The sequence below is a fragment of the Coregonus lavaretus genome, assembly GCF_964263955.1.
Source record: "Coregonus lavaretus genome assembly, chromosome: 20".
Lineage (NCBI taxonomy): Eukaryota > Metazoa > Chordata > Actinopteri > Salmoniformes > Salmonidae > Coregonus > Coregonus lavaretus.
Window position 1 is genome coordinate 37,851,051 of NC_140007.1, and position 16,136 is coordinate 37,867,186.

General features: G+C 44.7%; 1 protein-coding gene across 1 annotated transcript in view; it reads right to left on the reverse strand.

The window, feature by feature from the left end:
* Positions 1–5,865: 5,865 nt before the first annotated feature.
* LOC311148152 (RNA-binding motif, single-stranded-interacting protein 2-like) overlaps positions 5,866–16,136 on the reverse strand; it is a 34,367-nt gene continuing 24,096 nt past the window's right edge. Inside the window, exons 5-8 of the mRNA XM_084185043.1 lie at positions 13,204–13,257; positions 12,869–12,979; positions 6,515–6,595; positions 5,866–6,431 (exon numbers count right to left, since the gene is read on the reverse strand). Coding sequence (XP_084041169.1) covers positions 6,354–6,431; positions 6,515–6,595; positions 12,869–12,979; positions 13,204–13,257 — 324 coding nt within the window. The 3' untranslated portion in view covers positions 5,866–6,353. The remainder of the gene's footprint in view (positions 6,432–6,514; positions 6,596–12,868; positions 12,980–13,203; positions 13,258–16,136) is intronic.

Below are 16,136 nucleotides of genomic sequence, written 5' to 3' on the forward strand. Positions count from 1 at the left end.
GACAACCACTTTTTTTTTTATGGGGGAGGGTAGAAAGATTACTTTTATACTATTCCAGGTATTCCTTAAAGAGGTAGGGTTTCAAGTGTCTCCGGAAGGTGGTCAGTGACTCCGCTGTCCTGGCATCGTGGGGGAGCTTGTTCCACCATTGGGGTGCCAGAGCAGCGAATAGCTTTGACTGGGCTGAGCGGGAACTGTGCTTCCGTAGAGGGAGGGGGGCTAGCAGGCCAGAGGTGGATGAACATAGTGCCCTCGTTTGGGTGTAGGGTCTGATCAGAGCCTGAAGGTAAGGAGGTGCTGTTCCCCTCACAGCTCCGTAGGCAAGCACCATGGTCTTGTAGTAGATGCGAGCCTCAACTGGAAGCCAGTGGAGTGTGCGGAGGAGCGGGGTGACATGAGAGAACTTGGGAAGGTTGAACACCAGACGGGCTGCAGCGTTCTGGATAAGTTGTAGGGGTTTAATGGCACAGGCAGGGAGCCCAGCCAACAGCGAGTTGCAGTAATCCAGACGGGAGATGACAAGTGCCTGGATTAGGACCTGTGCTGCTTTCTGTGTGAGGTAGGGTCGTACTCTGAGAATGTTGTAGAGCATGAACCTGCAGGATCAGGTCACCGCTTTGATGTTAGCGGAGAACGACAGGGTGTTGTCCAGGGTCACGCCAAGGTTCTTTGCACTCTGGAAGGAGGACACAATGGAGTTGTCAACCGTGATGGCGAGATCATGGAGCGGGCAGTCCTTCCCCGGGAGGAAGAGCAGCTCCGTCTTGCCGAGGTTCAGCTTGAGGTAGTGATCCGACATCCACACTGATATGTCTGCCAGACATGCAGAGATGCGATTCGCCACCTGGTTATCAGAAGGGGGAAAGGAGAAAATTAATTGTGTGTCGTCTGCGTAGCAATGATAGGAGAGACCATGTGAGGATATGACAGAGCCAAGTGACTTGGTGTATAGAGAGAATAGGAGAGGGCCTAGAACTGAGCCCTGGGGGACACCAGTGATGAGAGCACGTGGTGCGGAGACAGATTCTTGCCACGCCACCTGGTAGGAGCGACCTGTCAGGTAGGACGCAATCCAAGAGTGAGTAGCGCCGGAGATGCCCAACTCGGAGAGGGTGGAGAGGAGGATCTGATGGTTCACAGTATCAAAGGCAGCAGATAGGTCTAGAAGGATAAGAGCAGAGGAGAGAGAGTTCGCTTTAGCAGTGCGGAGAGCCTCCGTGACACAGAGAAGAGCAGTCTCAATTGAATGACCAGTCTTGAAACCTGACTGGTTTGGCTCAAGAAGGTAATTCTGAGAGAGATAGCAGGAGAGTTGGCTAGAGATGGCACGCTCAAGAGTTTTGGAGAGAAAAGAAAGAAGGGATACTGGTCTGTAGTTGTTGACATCGGAGGGATCGAGTGTAGGTTTTTTGAGGAGGGGTGCAACTCTCGCTCTCTTGAAGACGGAAGGGACATGGCCAGCGGTCAAGGATGAGTTGATGAGCGAGGTGAGGTAAGGGAGAAGGTCTCCGGAAATGGTCTGGAGAAGAGAGGAGGGGATAGGGTCAAGCGGGCAGGTTATTGGGCGGCCGGCCATCACAAGTCGCAAGATTTCATCTGGAGAGAGAGGGGAGAAAGAAGTCAAAGCATAGGGTAGGGCAGTGCGAGCAGGACCAGCGGTGTCATTTGACTTAATAAATGAGGATCGGATGTCATCAACCTTCTTTTCAAAATGGTTGACGAAGTCATCCACAGAGAGGGAGGAGGGAGGGGGAGGAGGAGGAGGATTCAGCAGGGAGGAGAAGGTGGCAAAGAGCTTCCTAGGGTTAGAGGCAGAGGCTTGACATTTAGAGTGGTAGAAAGTGGCTTTAGCAGCAGAAACAGAGGAAGAGAATGTAGAGAGGAGGGAGTGAAAAGATGACAGGTCCGCAGGGAGTCTAGTTTTCTTCCATTTCCGCTCGGCTGCCCGGAGCCCTGTTCTGTGAGCTCGCAATGAGTCGTCAAGCCACAGAGCAGGAGGGGAGGACCGAGCCGGCCGGGAGGATAGGGGACATAGAGAGTTAAAATATGCAGAAAGGGAGGAGAGGATGGTTGAGGAGGCAGAATCAGGAGATCGGAGGGAGAAGGATTTAGCAGAAGGAAGAGATGATAGGATGGAAGAGGAGAGAGTAGCGGGAGAGAGAGAGCGAAGGTTGCGACGGTACATTACCATCTGAGTAGGGGCAGAGTGAGTAGTGTTGGAGGAGAGCGAGAGAGAAAAGGATACAAAGTAGTGGTCGGAGACTTGGAGGGGAGTTGCAGTGAGATTAGTAGAAGAACAACATCTAGTAAAGATGAGGTCAAGCGTATTGCCTGCCTTGTGAGTAGGGGGGGACGGTGAGAGGGTGAGGTCAAAAGAGGAAAGGAGTGGAAAGAAGGAGGCAGAGAGAAATGAGTCAAAGGCAGACGTAGGGAGGTTAAAGTCACCCAGAACTGTGAGGAGTGAGCCATCCTCAGGAAAGGAACTTATCAAGGCGTCAAGTTCATTGATGAACTCTCCAAGGGAACCTGGAGGGCGATAAATGAAAAGGATGTTAAGCTTGAATGGGCTAGTGACTGTGACAGCATGGAATTTAAATGAGGAGATAGACAGATGGGTCAGGGGGAAAAGAGAGAATGTCCACTTGGTAGAGATGAGGATTCCTGTGCCACCGCCGCGCTGACCAGATGCTCTCGGGGTATGCGAAAACACATGATCAGGCCAAAGAGTTCAATCTTTGTTTCATCAGACCAGAGAATCTTGTTTCTCATGGTCTGAGAGTCCTTTAGGTGTCTTTTGCCAAACTCCAAGCGGGCTGTCATGTGCCTTTTACTGAGGAGTGGCTTCCGTCTGGCCACTCTACCAAAAAGGCCTGATTGGTGGAGTTCTGCAGAGATGGTTGTCCTTCTGGAAGGTTCTCCCATCTCCACAGAGGAACTCTAGAGCTCAGTCAGAGTGACCATCGGGTTCTTGGTCACATCCCTGACCAAGGCCTTTCTCCCCCGATTGCTCAGTTTGGCCAGGCAGCCAGCTCTAGGAAAAGTATTGGTGGTTCCAAACTTCCTCCATTTAAGAATGATGGAGGCCACTGTGATCTTGGGGACCTTCAATGCTGCAGACCTTTCCTTGTACCCTTTCCCAGATCTGTGCCTTGACACAATCCTGTCTCTGAGCTCTACGGACAATTCCTTCGACCTCATGGCTTGGTTTTTGCTCTGACATGCACTGTCAACTGTGGGACCTTATATAGACCGGTGTGTGCCTTTCCAAATCATGTCCAATCAATTGAATTTACCACGGGTGGACTCCAATGAAGTTGTAGAAACATCTCAAGGATCATCAATGGAAACAGGATGCACCTGAGCTCAATTTCGAGTCTCATAGCAAAGGGTCTGAATACTTATGTAAATAAGGTATCTTTTTATATATATAAAAAAAATCTAAAAACCTGTTTTCGCTTTGTCATTATGGGGTATTGTGTGTAGATTGATGAGGAAAACAATTAATTTAATCAATTTTAGAATAAGGCTGTAACGTAACAAAATGTGGAAAAAGTGAAGGGGTCTGAATACTTTCCGAATGCACTGTAGGTCTTAATTGAAAGGGAAAACCAACAGACACTACTAGGCCTTCCATTGAATGACTGACACACCTGAATGAATATCTGAACTATGGAAAAGGGCGAGAGCATTTTGACATTTCAAACTAAGGCTGAACATTTTATTTGAGTTAAACAACAATCTGGAATAATGACAGCCTCAAAATAAATACGACAGATAGTGTATCAAACATTGAATTGTGGTTTCCTAAGACTGATACTACAAATCTGATAAGAAAAGTATTCCTGTTTATCAAACAGTTTCAGACAGTGCATGAATGTTTCCAGATAGCAATGTAGTATGTAGCACCTTTTAAATCCCCTCTTGATGAAATCTAGAAGGCATTTCTGTGATAATATTCTTACTTCCTACCACAAATTAATTCATGGGGCAACAAAGCTTGGCATGTACAGTAACAAATCAACTAAAGGGAACAAGATAAAACAAATTACAAATTTATTCACTTAGAAATGTTCAATGCCTACCGGATGATGTCTTTGGTAACAAACAAAAAAATCAACAACCAATATTTGTTTGACCAACAACAATAAGGACTCTGTATCTGGATGGACAAGGTAGTCAGTATCCCATTGTTAGGAGATGGTGTGAGGCCTTTAGCAAGATAGTTTAGTGATTTTCTCCAATCTCATTAACCACGTTGTACACAAAAACATTCCCTTTTATGCAGCCATCTCACTGTCATTAGATGAACAATGAGGCTGATAATCTTACAACTAGAGGTTTTGGATGAAGTTAAACTCAAATGAAAGCCACCGATAGCAGAATGATAAATGAGTGTTTCAAAAGTCACTATTGACAAACAGTCCATTGTTGTCACCTGAAATATAAGTATTGCATTATTGTGGACAATAAATTAATTGCATAGATCACTGGCCATTTTGAGAAACAAAACAGTCGGACTGGAGGTTTGACCTCGGATGTAGGCCTAGTTTCTGAACATAGGACAGAAGAGTGAGGATATGGACACAGTACCTGCTGTGACTGTGAGAGCAGCCTTGAGAACCATGGAGTTGTGACCTCATAAAACATCTCAGAACCTTGCACATTAACATTGTGCAAGGTTCTACGTTGCTCTAGTAGGAGGTAATATTACTTTTCAGACACTGCATTCCCTAACCACTGACTGACTGAATGACTGACTACCACTTGGGACACATTTCAGAAATAATTTGTAAGAGTTATAACACATAATTCATTATCTTGGACTGATGAACAGTAAGCTCTTGGAAAGTGCCAAAGTGTCAAAACTTGTTGACACAGACGGATTGGAAATCTCTCAAACATTTAAAGCCTTTTCCATGTGATTGAAAAATAAAAACATGGTTCTGACTAGCAGGAGTACAGCTACAACCGGAAGTGCCTTTTTCATATCAGGTTAGGATAATTTATGAAGCAGGTTAGGATAATTAACATGGCATGCTAGGAGACTTAGGTAAGGAAAAGGGTTAGAGTTAGCTAAAATGTTCTCCTAACCTGCTACAAAAATTTACTTCCGGTCGTAGCTGTATTCTCTGTAGTCACAACCCAAAACACAAATGACAGTAATGGCAGACACTATTTCAAAAGAAAAACTTGAATCTACTGTCCAAAGAAACAAGTACCTACTCAATGCACACTACCAAAAATAACATTGATCAATCTTAAAAGTATTAAATTGAATACAAAATCTCAATCTTTTATAGAAAAAATTGTCCCTCGGAATCAAAACAAACAAACAAAAACAGGAATCAACAAACAGACAGAGAGAAAGCTGGAATCAAAAAGACACGGCTAAGCATCTCAGTACTGGCCATACTTTTTGGATCTCTAATTTACTTCTTTAAACTACTAGCTCAACACTCGATGATATGAACTCCTAAGAACAACTTTGGGTCTGTTAAAGGGGTAGCAGCTTAACCCACTAAAACCAAATTGAAAGATTTATTTATGTTGTTGGGTAGCATTGGAGCAATTTAGCATTATATTCCCCAAATATAACCAACAACTACATTTCTCTGTCAAATTTTATTGTGCGGATATTTTTCATTTTCCCTGTATAAGTTTATTATAATTGGCCAGAATCTGGAAATAATCAGTTAAATATATTTTATTGTCTTAAGTGTTCTTTCTAAATATCTATTTAGATTGTAAAAATTATTGTGAGAATTTTAACTAGGGACCCAAGTGCTAAAAACAGTAAGACAACTTCCAATAATGTTTCATTCTCCTGCAACACTTTCACTAATGTGAAATGAAGAAAAAAATCATTGATCAATTACTTTTTGAATCTGCAACAAAAAAACAGACGAAAAGCTTAAAAATAACAGACGACAAAAAACAAAATCTGCATATTTAACTAAAAAGTCAAACTAAACGACGACTCTAAAATGACACACGGTGGTGTAACTTTATGTTGCTGGTTTTCATCCTCCTCAGAATAGTTTTGAAAATAATTTGTTAATACATGCACAGAAAATAATGTGTGTGTGTGGTGTTTTTCTCTTTCTTCGACTATAGTCATGTTCTGTTATCAGAATAGATGTTCAACGTTCCGTTCATTTTCATTGTATCCATCTTCATCCAACAGTTTACCATAACCTCTGATTTGAAAATATCATTTTGTCTTTAGTGTGACAGTCTGGTCCATATTCCTCCTAGTGTCTGGTGTGTACTGTCCAGAGTCACTATGAGCTGAGCTGTACGGACGGCAGGCGGCCCAGGAGACGGACTCTAGGAAACCCACCTGTCCCTCCTCTTCATTTGCTGTGCTGGTAGGAGTAGTCTGGGTGTTCCATGGGCGTCTCCAGGGCAACCTGTTGTAGGACGGCACTTTCCTGTTAACATATTGAAGAGGTGAGGAGGATCAATTGATCATTCAATCGTCAGTGAAGTGACTGTGTAGGAGGACGTTTCTTACCTCGACTGAAACGTTGGTCTGAGGCACTTGGGTGTACTGAGGGATGTAGGTCCCTTGCATTGATGTGTTTGCAGGCATATACTGAAATAGAGAGGAGAAACATATTAGAAAGTAATCGTTTTAGAATCTATTCACGTGTCTGAGTAAAACTGTCTTTATTGAGGGATGGAAAGTGGCATTAGGAATTGCACTGAGAACACAATGTCTTTGTCCAGTGTATGTATCTACAGTGAGGGAAAAAAGTATTTGATCCTCTGCTGATTTTGTACGTTTGCCCACTGACAAAGACATGATCAGTCTATAATTTTAATGGTAGGTTTATTTGAACAGTGAGAGACAGAATAACAACAAAACAATGTAGAAAAACGCATGTCAAAAATGTTATAAATTGATTTGCATTTTAATGAGGGAAATAAGTATTTGACCCCTCTGCAAAACATGACTTAGTATTTGGTGGCAAAACCCTTGTTGGCAATCACAGAGGTCAGACGTTTCTTGTAGTTGGCCACCAGTTTTGCACACATCTAAGGAGGGATTTTGTCCCACTCCTCTTTGCAGATCTTCTCCAAGTTATTAAGGTTTCGAGGCTGACGTTTGGCAACTCGAACCTTCAGCTCCCTCCACAGATCTTCTATGGGATTAAGGTTTGGAGACTGGCTAGGCCACTCCAGGACCTTAATGTGCTTCTTCTTGAGCCACTCCTTTGTTGCCTTGGCCGTGTGTTTTGGGTCATTTTCATGCTGGAATATCCATCCACGACCCATTTTCAATGCCCTGGCTGAGGGAAGGAAGTTCTTACCCAAGATTTGACGGTACATGGCCCCGTCCATCGTCCCTTTGATGCAGTGAAGTTGTCCTGTCCCCTTAGCAGAAAAACACCCCCAAAGCATAATGTTTCCACCTCCATGTTTGACGGTGGGGATGGTGTTCTTGGGGTCATAGGCAGCATTCCTCCTCCTCCAAACACGGCGAGTTGAGTTGATGCCAAAGAGCTCCATTTTGGTCTCATCTGACCACAACACTTTCACCCAGTTCTCCTCTGAATCATTCAGATGTTCATTGGCAAACTTTTGACGGGCCTGTATATGTGCTTTCTTGAGCAGGGGGACCTTGCGGGCGCTGCAGGATTTCAGTCCTTCACGGCATAGTGAGTTACCAATTGTTTTCTTGGTGACTATGGTCCCAGCTGCCTTGAGATCATTGACAAGATCCTCCCGTGTAGTTCTGGGCTGATTCCTCACCGTTCTCATGATCATTGCAACTCCATGAGGTGAGATCTTGCATGGAGCCCCAGGCCGAGGGAGATTGACAGTTATTTTGTGTTTCTTCCATTTGCGAATAATCGCACCAACTGTTGTCACCTTCTCACCAAGCCGCTTGCCGATGGTCTTGTAGCAGGAGGGCAGACAGGGAGAAAGAAAGCATAGCTATGTGAAGATGGTGTTGAGTACATATGGTGTTGAGTAAAGCTTAACCATGTATTAGATTGTAGGTAGGTAGTTAGCCGTAGTTAGGTATTGTATTTATTATAGGTTAGTATTGTTGTTATTGTAGGTTTCCGTAGGTAATAGTAGGTTAGTATCGAAGCACGAGGCTAGCTAGCTAGCGGGTAGCTACTGGTAACGATTAGCAACGCTAGAGAGCTGGTTCCAATGTTAATGTAGTGCTAGCCAACGTTTAATTTTTGCTTAACCATGTATTAGATCGTAGGTAGGTAGTTAGCCGTAGTTAGGTATTGTATTTATTATAGGTTAGTATTGTTGTTATTGTAGGTTTCCGTAGGTAATTGTAGGTTAGTATCGAAGCACGAGGCTAGCTAGCTAGCGGGTAGCTACTGGTAACGATTAGCAACGCTGAGAGCTGGTTCCAATGTTAATGTAGTGCTAGCCAACGTTAAATTTTTTGCTGCGTTATGCGTTATGAAAGGAACTAGACACGGACTTGAATTATCTGTTTAGTGTGCTAACACACTCTTGGCAGTTTGTTGTAACCAAGTATTGATGCTAAATTGTGTGTTAATGGATGCTAGCTTGCAAGTTAGCTACGGCGTCATAGCTAGGCATCGTGGGTTGTTGTGTGTAGTTACTGTGTCTTGGCAGTGCCGGCTGTAGCACGAAGCGAGCTACCTAGCCGTTTTTTCGAACAGAGTCAGAGTCAACACAATAGCCATTGTGTGCCGGGTGTAGCACGAAGCTAGCTAGCTAGCCGTTCTTCAAACAAAGTCAACACAGTGGCCATTGCTACCTACCCAACACGACCAGCTAACTGTACGGTAGTAGCTAAATACAATATACTTGTCCTAGCTAGCCAACGTCTAATCATTGCTGCGTCATGAAAGGAACTTGACACAGACACGAATGATCTGTTTAGTGTGTTATCACACTATTGGTGGTTTGTTGTGACCAAGTGTTGGTGCTAAACGGTGTGTTATTGTTATTGGATGCTAGCTTGCTAGTTAGCTATGGTGTCATAGTTGGCTAGCTGAATAAAGTGGGTTGAGTCTATTCCTTTAAACATTGAACCGCTGTGGTTCACAACAATTCTGATTTCTAAAGGCGGAAGTTGGGAGAGTTTTTGTTCGGGTGGTTCAGTGAAACAATTTTAGTTTCTGAGGTAGACGTTTTTGGTGAGGGAGGCCCTGCTCTCTCCGCTCCCAGATGCTTAGCTCATTTCATTCCGATCTCCTCTGCATTTTTGTAGCCATTTGCTACAGCCTGTCAACTATGCCTCTGCCTATCCCTGTTCTCTCCTCTCTGCACAGGCTACACAAACGCACCACACCGCGTGGCTGCTGCCTCTCTAACCTGGTGGTCCCTGCACGCACCACCCACGTGGAGTTCCAGGTCGCAGGCAGCCTCTGGAACTGCCGTTCTGCTGCCAACAAAGCTGACTTCATCCCAGCCTATGCCAACCTCCAGTCCCTCGACTTCCTGGCGCTGACGGAAACATGGATCACCACTGAAAACACTGCTACTCCTACTGCTCTCTCCTCGTCTGACCATGTGTTCTCGCATACCCCGAGAGCATCTGGTCAGAGGGGTGGTGGTACAGGAATCCTCATCTCTCCCAAGTGGACATTCTCAATTTTTCCCCTAACCCATCTGTCTATCTCCTCATTTGAATTCCATGCTGTCACAGTCACTAGCCCATTTAAGCTTAATATCCTTGTCATCTATCGCCCTCCAGGTTCCCTTGGAGAGTTCATCAATGAGCTTGACGCCTTGATAAGTTCCTTCCCTGAGGATGGCTCACCCCTCACAGTTTTGGGGGATTTCAACCTCCCTATGTCCACATTTGACTCATTTCTCTCTGCCTCCTTCTTTCCACTCCTCTCCTCTTTTGACCTCACCCTCTCACCGTCCCCCCCTACTCACAAGGCAGGCAATACGCTTGACCTCATCTTCACTAGATGCTGCTCCTCTACTAATCTCACTGCAACTCCCCTCCATGTCTCCGACCACTACTTTGTTTCCTTTTCTCTCTCGCTCTCCTCCCACACTACTCACTCTGCCCCTACACAGATGGTAATGCGCCGCCGCAACCTTCGCTCTCTCTCTCCCACTACTCTCTCCTCTTCCATCCTATCATCTCTTCCCTCTGCTCAATCCTTCTCCCTCCAATCTCCTGATTCTGCCTCCTCAACCCTCCTCTCCTCCCTTTCTGCATCCTTTGACTCTCTGTGTCCCCTATCCTCCCGGCCGGCTCGGTCCTCCCCTCCAGCTCCGTGGCTTGATGACTCATTGCGAGCTCACAGAACAGAGCTCCGGGCAGCGGAGCGGAAATGGAAGAAAACTAAACTCCCTGCCGACCTGGCATCTTTTCACTCCCTCCTCTCTACATTTTCTTCATCTGTTTCTGCTGCTAAGGCCACCTTCTACCACTCTAAATTCCAAGCATCTGCCTCTAACCCTAGGAAGCTCTTTGCCACATTTTCCTCCCTCCTGAATCCCCCCCCCCCCCCCCCCCCCTCCTCTCTCTCTGTGGATGACTTCGTCAACCACTTTGAAAAGAAGGTTGACGACATCCGATCCTCGTTTGTTAAGTCTAATGACACTGCTGGTCCTGCTCACACTGCCCTACCCTATGCTTTGACTTCTTTCTCCCCTCTCTCTCCAGATAAAATCCTGCGACTTGTGACTGCAGGCCGCCCAACAACCTGCCCGCTTGACCCCTTCCCCTCCTCCCTTCTCCAGACCATCTCCGGTGACCTTCTCCCCTACCTCACCTCGCTGATCAACTCATCCTTGACCGCTGGCCATGTCCCTTCCGTCTTCAAGAGAGCGAGAGTTGCTCCCCTTCTCAAAAAACCAACACTCGACCCCACTGATGTCAACAACTACAGACCAGTATCCCTTCTTTCTTTTCTTTCCAAAACTATTGAGCGTGCCGTCTTTAGCCAACTCTCTTGCTATCTCTCTCAGAATGACCTTCTTGATCCAAACCAATCAGGTTTCAGGACTGGTCATTCAACTGAGACTGCTCTTCTCTGTGTCACGGAGACTCTCCGCACTGCTAAAGCTAACTCTCTCTCCTCTGCTCTTGTCCTTCTAGACCTGTCTGCTGCCTTTGATACTGTGAACCATCAGATCCTCCTCTCCACCCTCTCCGAGCTGGGCATCTCCGGCGCGGCTCACTCCTGGATTGCGTCCTACCTGACCGGTCGCTCCTACCAAGTGGCGTGGCGAGAAGCTGTCTCCGCACCACGTGCTCTCACCACTGGTGTCCCCCAGGGCTCAGTTCTAGGCCCTCTCCTTTTCTCCCTATACACCAAGTCACTTGGCTCTGTCATATCCTCACATGGCCTTTCCTATCATTGCTACGCTGACGATACACAACTAATCTTCTCCTTTCCCCCTTCTGATAACCAGGTGGCGAATCGCATCTCTGCATGTCTGGCAGACATATCAGTATGGATGACGGATCACCACCTCAAGCTGAACCCTGGCAAGACGGAGCTGCTCTTCCTCCCGGGGAAGGACTGCCCGTTCCATGATCTCGCCATCACGGTTGACAACTCCGCTGTGTCCTCCTCCCAGAGTGCGAAGAGCCTAGGCGTGACCCTGGACAACACCCTGTCGTTCTCCGCCAACATCAAGGCGGTGACCCGCTCCTGCAGGTTCATGCTCTACAACATTCGGAGAGTACGACCCTGCCTTACACAGGAAGCGGCACAGGTCCTAATCCAGGCACTTGTCATCTCCCGTCTGGACTACTGCAACTCGCTGTTGGCTGGCCTCCCTGCCTGTGCCATTAAACCCCTACAACTCATCCAGAATGCCGCAGCCCGTCTGGTGTTCAACCTTCCCAAGTTCTCTCACGTCACCCCCCTCCTCCGCACACTCCACTGGCTTCCAGTTGAAGCTCGCATCCGCTACAAGACCATGGTGCTTGCCTATGGAGCAGTGAGGGGAACGGCACCTCTGTACCTTCAGGCTCTGATCAGTCCCTACACCCAAACGAGGGCATTGCGTTCATCCACCTCTGGCCTGCTGGCTCCCCTTCCTCTGCGGAAGCATAGCTCCCGCTCAGCCCAGTCAAAACTGTTCGCTGCTCTGGCACCCCAATGGTGGAACAAGCTCCCTCACGACGCCAGGACAGCGGAGTCACTCACCACCTTCCGGAGACATTTGAAACCCCACCTCTTTAAGGAATACCTGGGATAGGATAAAGTGTTCCTTCTAACCCCCCCCCCCCCCCCCAAATTGTAAAGTGGTTATCCCACTGGCTATAGGGTGAACGCACCAATTTGTGAGTCGCTCTGGCTAAGAGCGTCTGCTAAATGACGTTAATGTGCCCTTGAGCAAGGCACTTAACCCTAATTGCTCCTGTAAGTCGCTCTGGATAAGAGCGTCTGCTAAATGACTAAAATGTAAATGTAATGTAAATGTAGCCCATTCCAGCCTTGTGTAGGTCTACAATCTTGTCCCTGACATCCTTGGAGAGCTCTTTGGTCTTGGCCATGGTGGAGAGTTTGGAATCTGATTGATTGATTGCTTCTGTGGACAGGTGTCTTTTATACAGGTAACAAGCTGAGATTAGGAGCACTCCCTTTAAGAGTGTGCTCTTAATCTCAGATCGTTACCTGTATAAAAGACACCTGAGAGCCAGAAATCTTTCTGATTGAGAGGAAGTCAAATACTTATTTCCCTCATTAAAATGCAAATCAATTGATAACATTTTTGACATGCCTTTTTCTTTGTTGTTATTTTGTCTCTCACTGTTCAAATAAACCTACCATTAAAATTATAGACTGATCATTTCTTTGTCAGTGGGCAAACATACTAAATCAGCAGGGGATCAAATACTTTTTTCCCTCACTGTATGTGTCTATAGTTGTGTTCTGTGGGGACTGACCGTGCCACTGCTGCCCATAGAGAGGTGGCTGAGCTGCTGTGTGAGAGGCCCCATCATAGAGGTGGGCTGGATGGACATGGTGTGGTCCATGCCCTGCGTCAGGACTTGGCCCTATGGACACACACAGAGAGTTATCATACACACAGACAAAGAGAAATGCATGTATGCACATACACACAAGTGTGTCTCAGAGCTCAAACATCAAAGAGAGCATCTGTTTATCCTTAGCAGGTGTGTCTCTCTCAAACAGAGAGAGATAGACAGAGACGGATCACACTGATTCACTAATAGGCAGTAACAGACCCACAATAACAGTAGTGGTGAGTACAACTTACTGAGGTCTGCATGAGGTACGACTGATGATGCATCCAGGACTGTGGGCTGTGAATCTGCAGCAGAGTGGAGACACACAACATAAGATCGATGATTTCTGCAGATTTTCAGAATAAGAAATACATCCTCTTTACACAGTAATACATCCATAGAAATACAATAGACTGTGTACTGACCAGGTAGGTATTTACAGGAGAAATACAATAGACTGTACTGACTAGGTAGGTATTTACAGGAGAAATACAATAGACTGTGTACTGACCAGGTAGGTATTTACAGGAGAAATACAATAGACTGTGTACTGACTAGGTAGGTATACCCCCAGGAGGAAGAGGAGGGTGAGGAGAGAGGGGTAACAGGAGTTGCTGGTAGGGGAAGGGGAACAGAGAAGCCTGTATTTATGATACTCCTGTCCAAGGCTACGTACCGTACTTCGTCACTTCAAAATAAAAATCCTCATCTTTTCTGTACCGTACCTCCAAAAATAAAAGCTTCAGTCTGGTTTTGGTTAGTGTAAATCTAAACGCTCCTTTAGTCCGTTGGGGTGTAATGCTGTTATGAAGCACTGCAGAGGCCAGACCGTCAGTATGGGCATGTTTACTGTTATAATAATAAAACTCACTCTGAATCCATGTCTGAGGAATGTTTTATGCCTTGTGAGCCTTAGTTTGAAATGTGTATTTAGAAGACTAGTACATCTACTATAACATTATATTAAGAGTATTCATGTGCTATAACATATTAAGAATATTGATGTACTATAACATTATATTAAGAGTATAGATGTACTATAACATTATATTAAGAGTATAGATGTACTATAACATTATATTAAGAATATTGATGTATCCGGGGCTTTAAAAACAAAGGTGGCCCCTGTGTAGCTCAGTTGGTAGAGCATGGCGTATGCAACGCCAGGGTTGTGGGTTCGATTCCCACGGGGGGCCAGTATGAAAATGTATGCACTCACTATAACTGTAAGTCGCTCTGGATAAGAGCGTCTGCTAAATGACTTAAATGTAAATGTAAATGTATTTACAGGAGAAATACAATAGACTGTACTGACTAGGTAGGTATTTACAGGAGAAATACAATAGACTACACTGACCAGGTAGGTATTTACAGGAGAAATACAATAGACTGTGTACTGACCAGGTAGGTATTTACAGGAGAAATACAATAGACTGTGTACTGACTAGGTAGGTATTTACAGGAGAAATACAATAGACTGTACTGACTAGGTAGGTATTTACAGGAGAAATACAATAGACTTCACTGACTAGGTATGTATTTACAGGAGAAATACAATAGACTACACTGACTAGGTAGGTATTTACAGGAGAAATACAATAGACTGTACTGACTAGGTAGGTATTTACAGGAGAAATACAATACACTGTACTGACTAGGTAGGTATTTACAGGAGAAATACAATAGACTACACTGACTAGGTAGGTATTTACAGGAGAAATACAATAGACTGTACTGACTAGGTAGGTATTTACAGGAGAAATACAATAGACTGTACTGACTAGGTAGGTATTTACAGGAGAAATACAATAGACTACACTGACCAGGTAGGTATTTACAGGAGAAATACAATAGACTACACTGACTAGGTAGGTATTTACAGGAGAAATACAATACACTGTACTGACCAGGTAGGTATTTACAGGAGAAATACAATAGACTGTACTGACTAGGTAGGTATTTACAGGAGAAATACAATAGACTGTACTGACTAGGTAGGTATTTACAGGAGAAATACAATAGACTGTACTGACTAGGTAGGTATTTACAGGAGAAATACAATAGACTGTACTGACTAGGTAGGTATTTACAGGAGAAATACAATAGACTGTACTGACTAGGTAGGTATTTACAGGAGAAATACAATAGACTACACTGACTAGGTAGGTATTTACAGGAGAAATACAATAGACTACACTGACCAGGTAGGTATTTACAGGAGAAATACAATAGACTACACTGACTAGGTAGGTATTTACAGGAGAAATACAATAGACTGTACTGACCAGGTAGGTATTTACAGGAGAAATACAATAGACTACACTGACTAGGTAGGTATTTACAGGAGAAATACAATAGACTACACTGACCAGGTAGGTATTTACTGGATAAATACAATACACTGTACTGACCAGGTAGGTATTTACAGGATAAATACAATAGACTGTACTGACCAGGTAGGTATTTACAGGAGAAATACAATAGACTGTATCAGGGGTGTAGGCACGCCCACCCAATCAGATTGAGCAAAAAATATATATATTTTCTACATTTCTTATGCTCTTTTTTTCTCCGTGTTCAAAATGGGACATTTGTTGTCTTTTACCTAAACATGCAAACACCATCAGATAGAATTCCTAGCAAGCAGTGCACTGGGTTAGTCAGATTTGATGAAATATAACAGAACAGTTGAACTGGAATGACATTCACTCTCAAGGAATTGGTTGCCAAAAAGAACTAACTGAAAGCCACACCCACAGTAAGCCACCAATATGACTGCATTGAGGCATGTCACTGTGCTTCTATAGCTATATGCACCATGCCACTGCCTACTTCATTTGTTCATTTAGCAAACAAGACCGCACATGATCCAGTGCCTTTATCACAGTCAACACACCTATATTTTAGCTTTAATTAGCTTTAGAAATGCTAAATGTTCTCTCAGCCTCATGTAACAATGTGTAAAATAGCAGGAAATTAGCTTTAAAACTACATTTTCTCTCCGCCTCATTGCAAAAAGTGTAGAATAGCATGAGATTAACTATAAAATGGCACATTTTTCTCTTTGACCAATGGAGAAATGTGTAAGATTGCAGGAAGTTAGCTACTTCCCTCCCCCAACAACAGACAGTGTACTGAGCTTTTAGGTATTTACAGGAGAAATGTATTTACATTTTTGTCATTT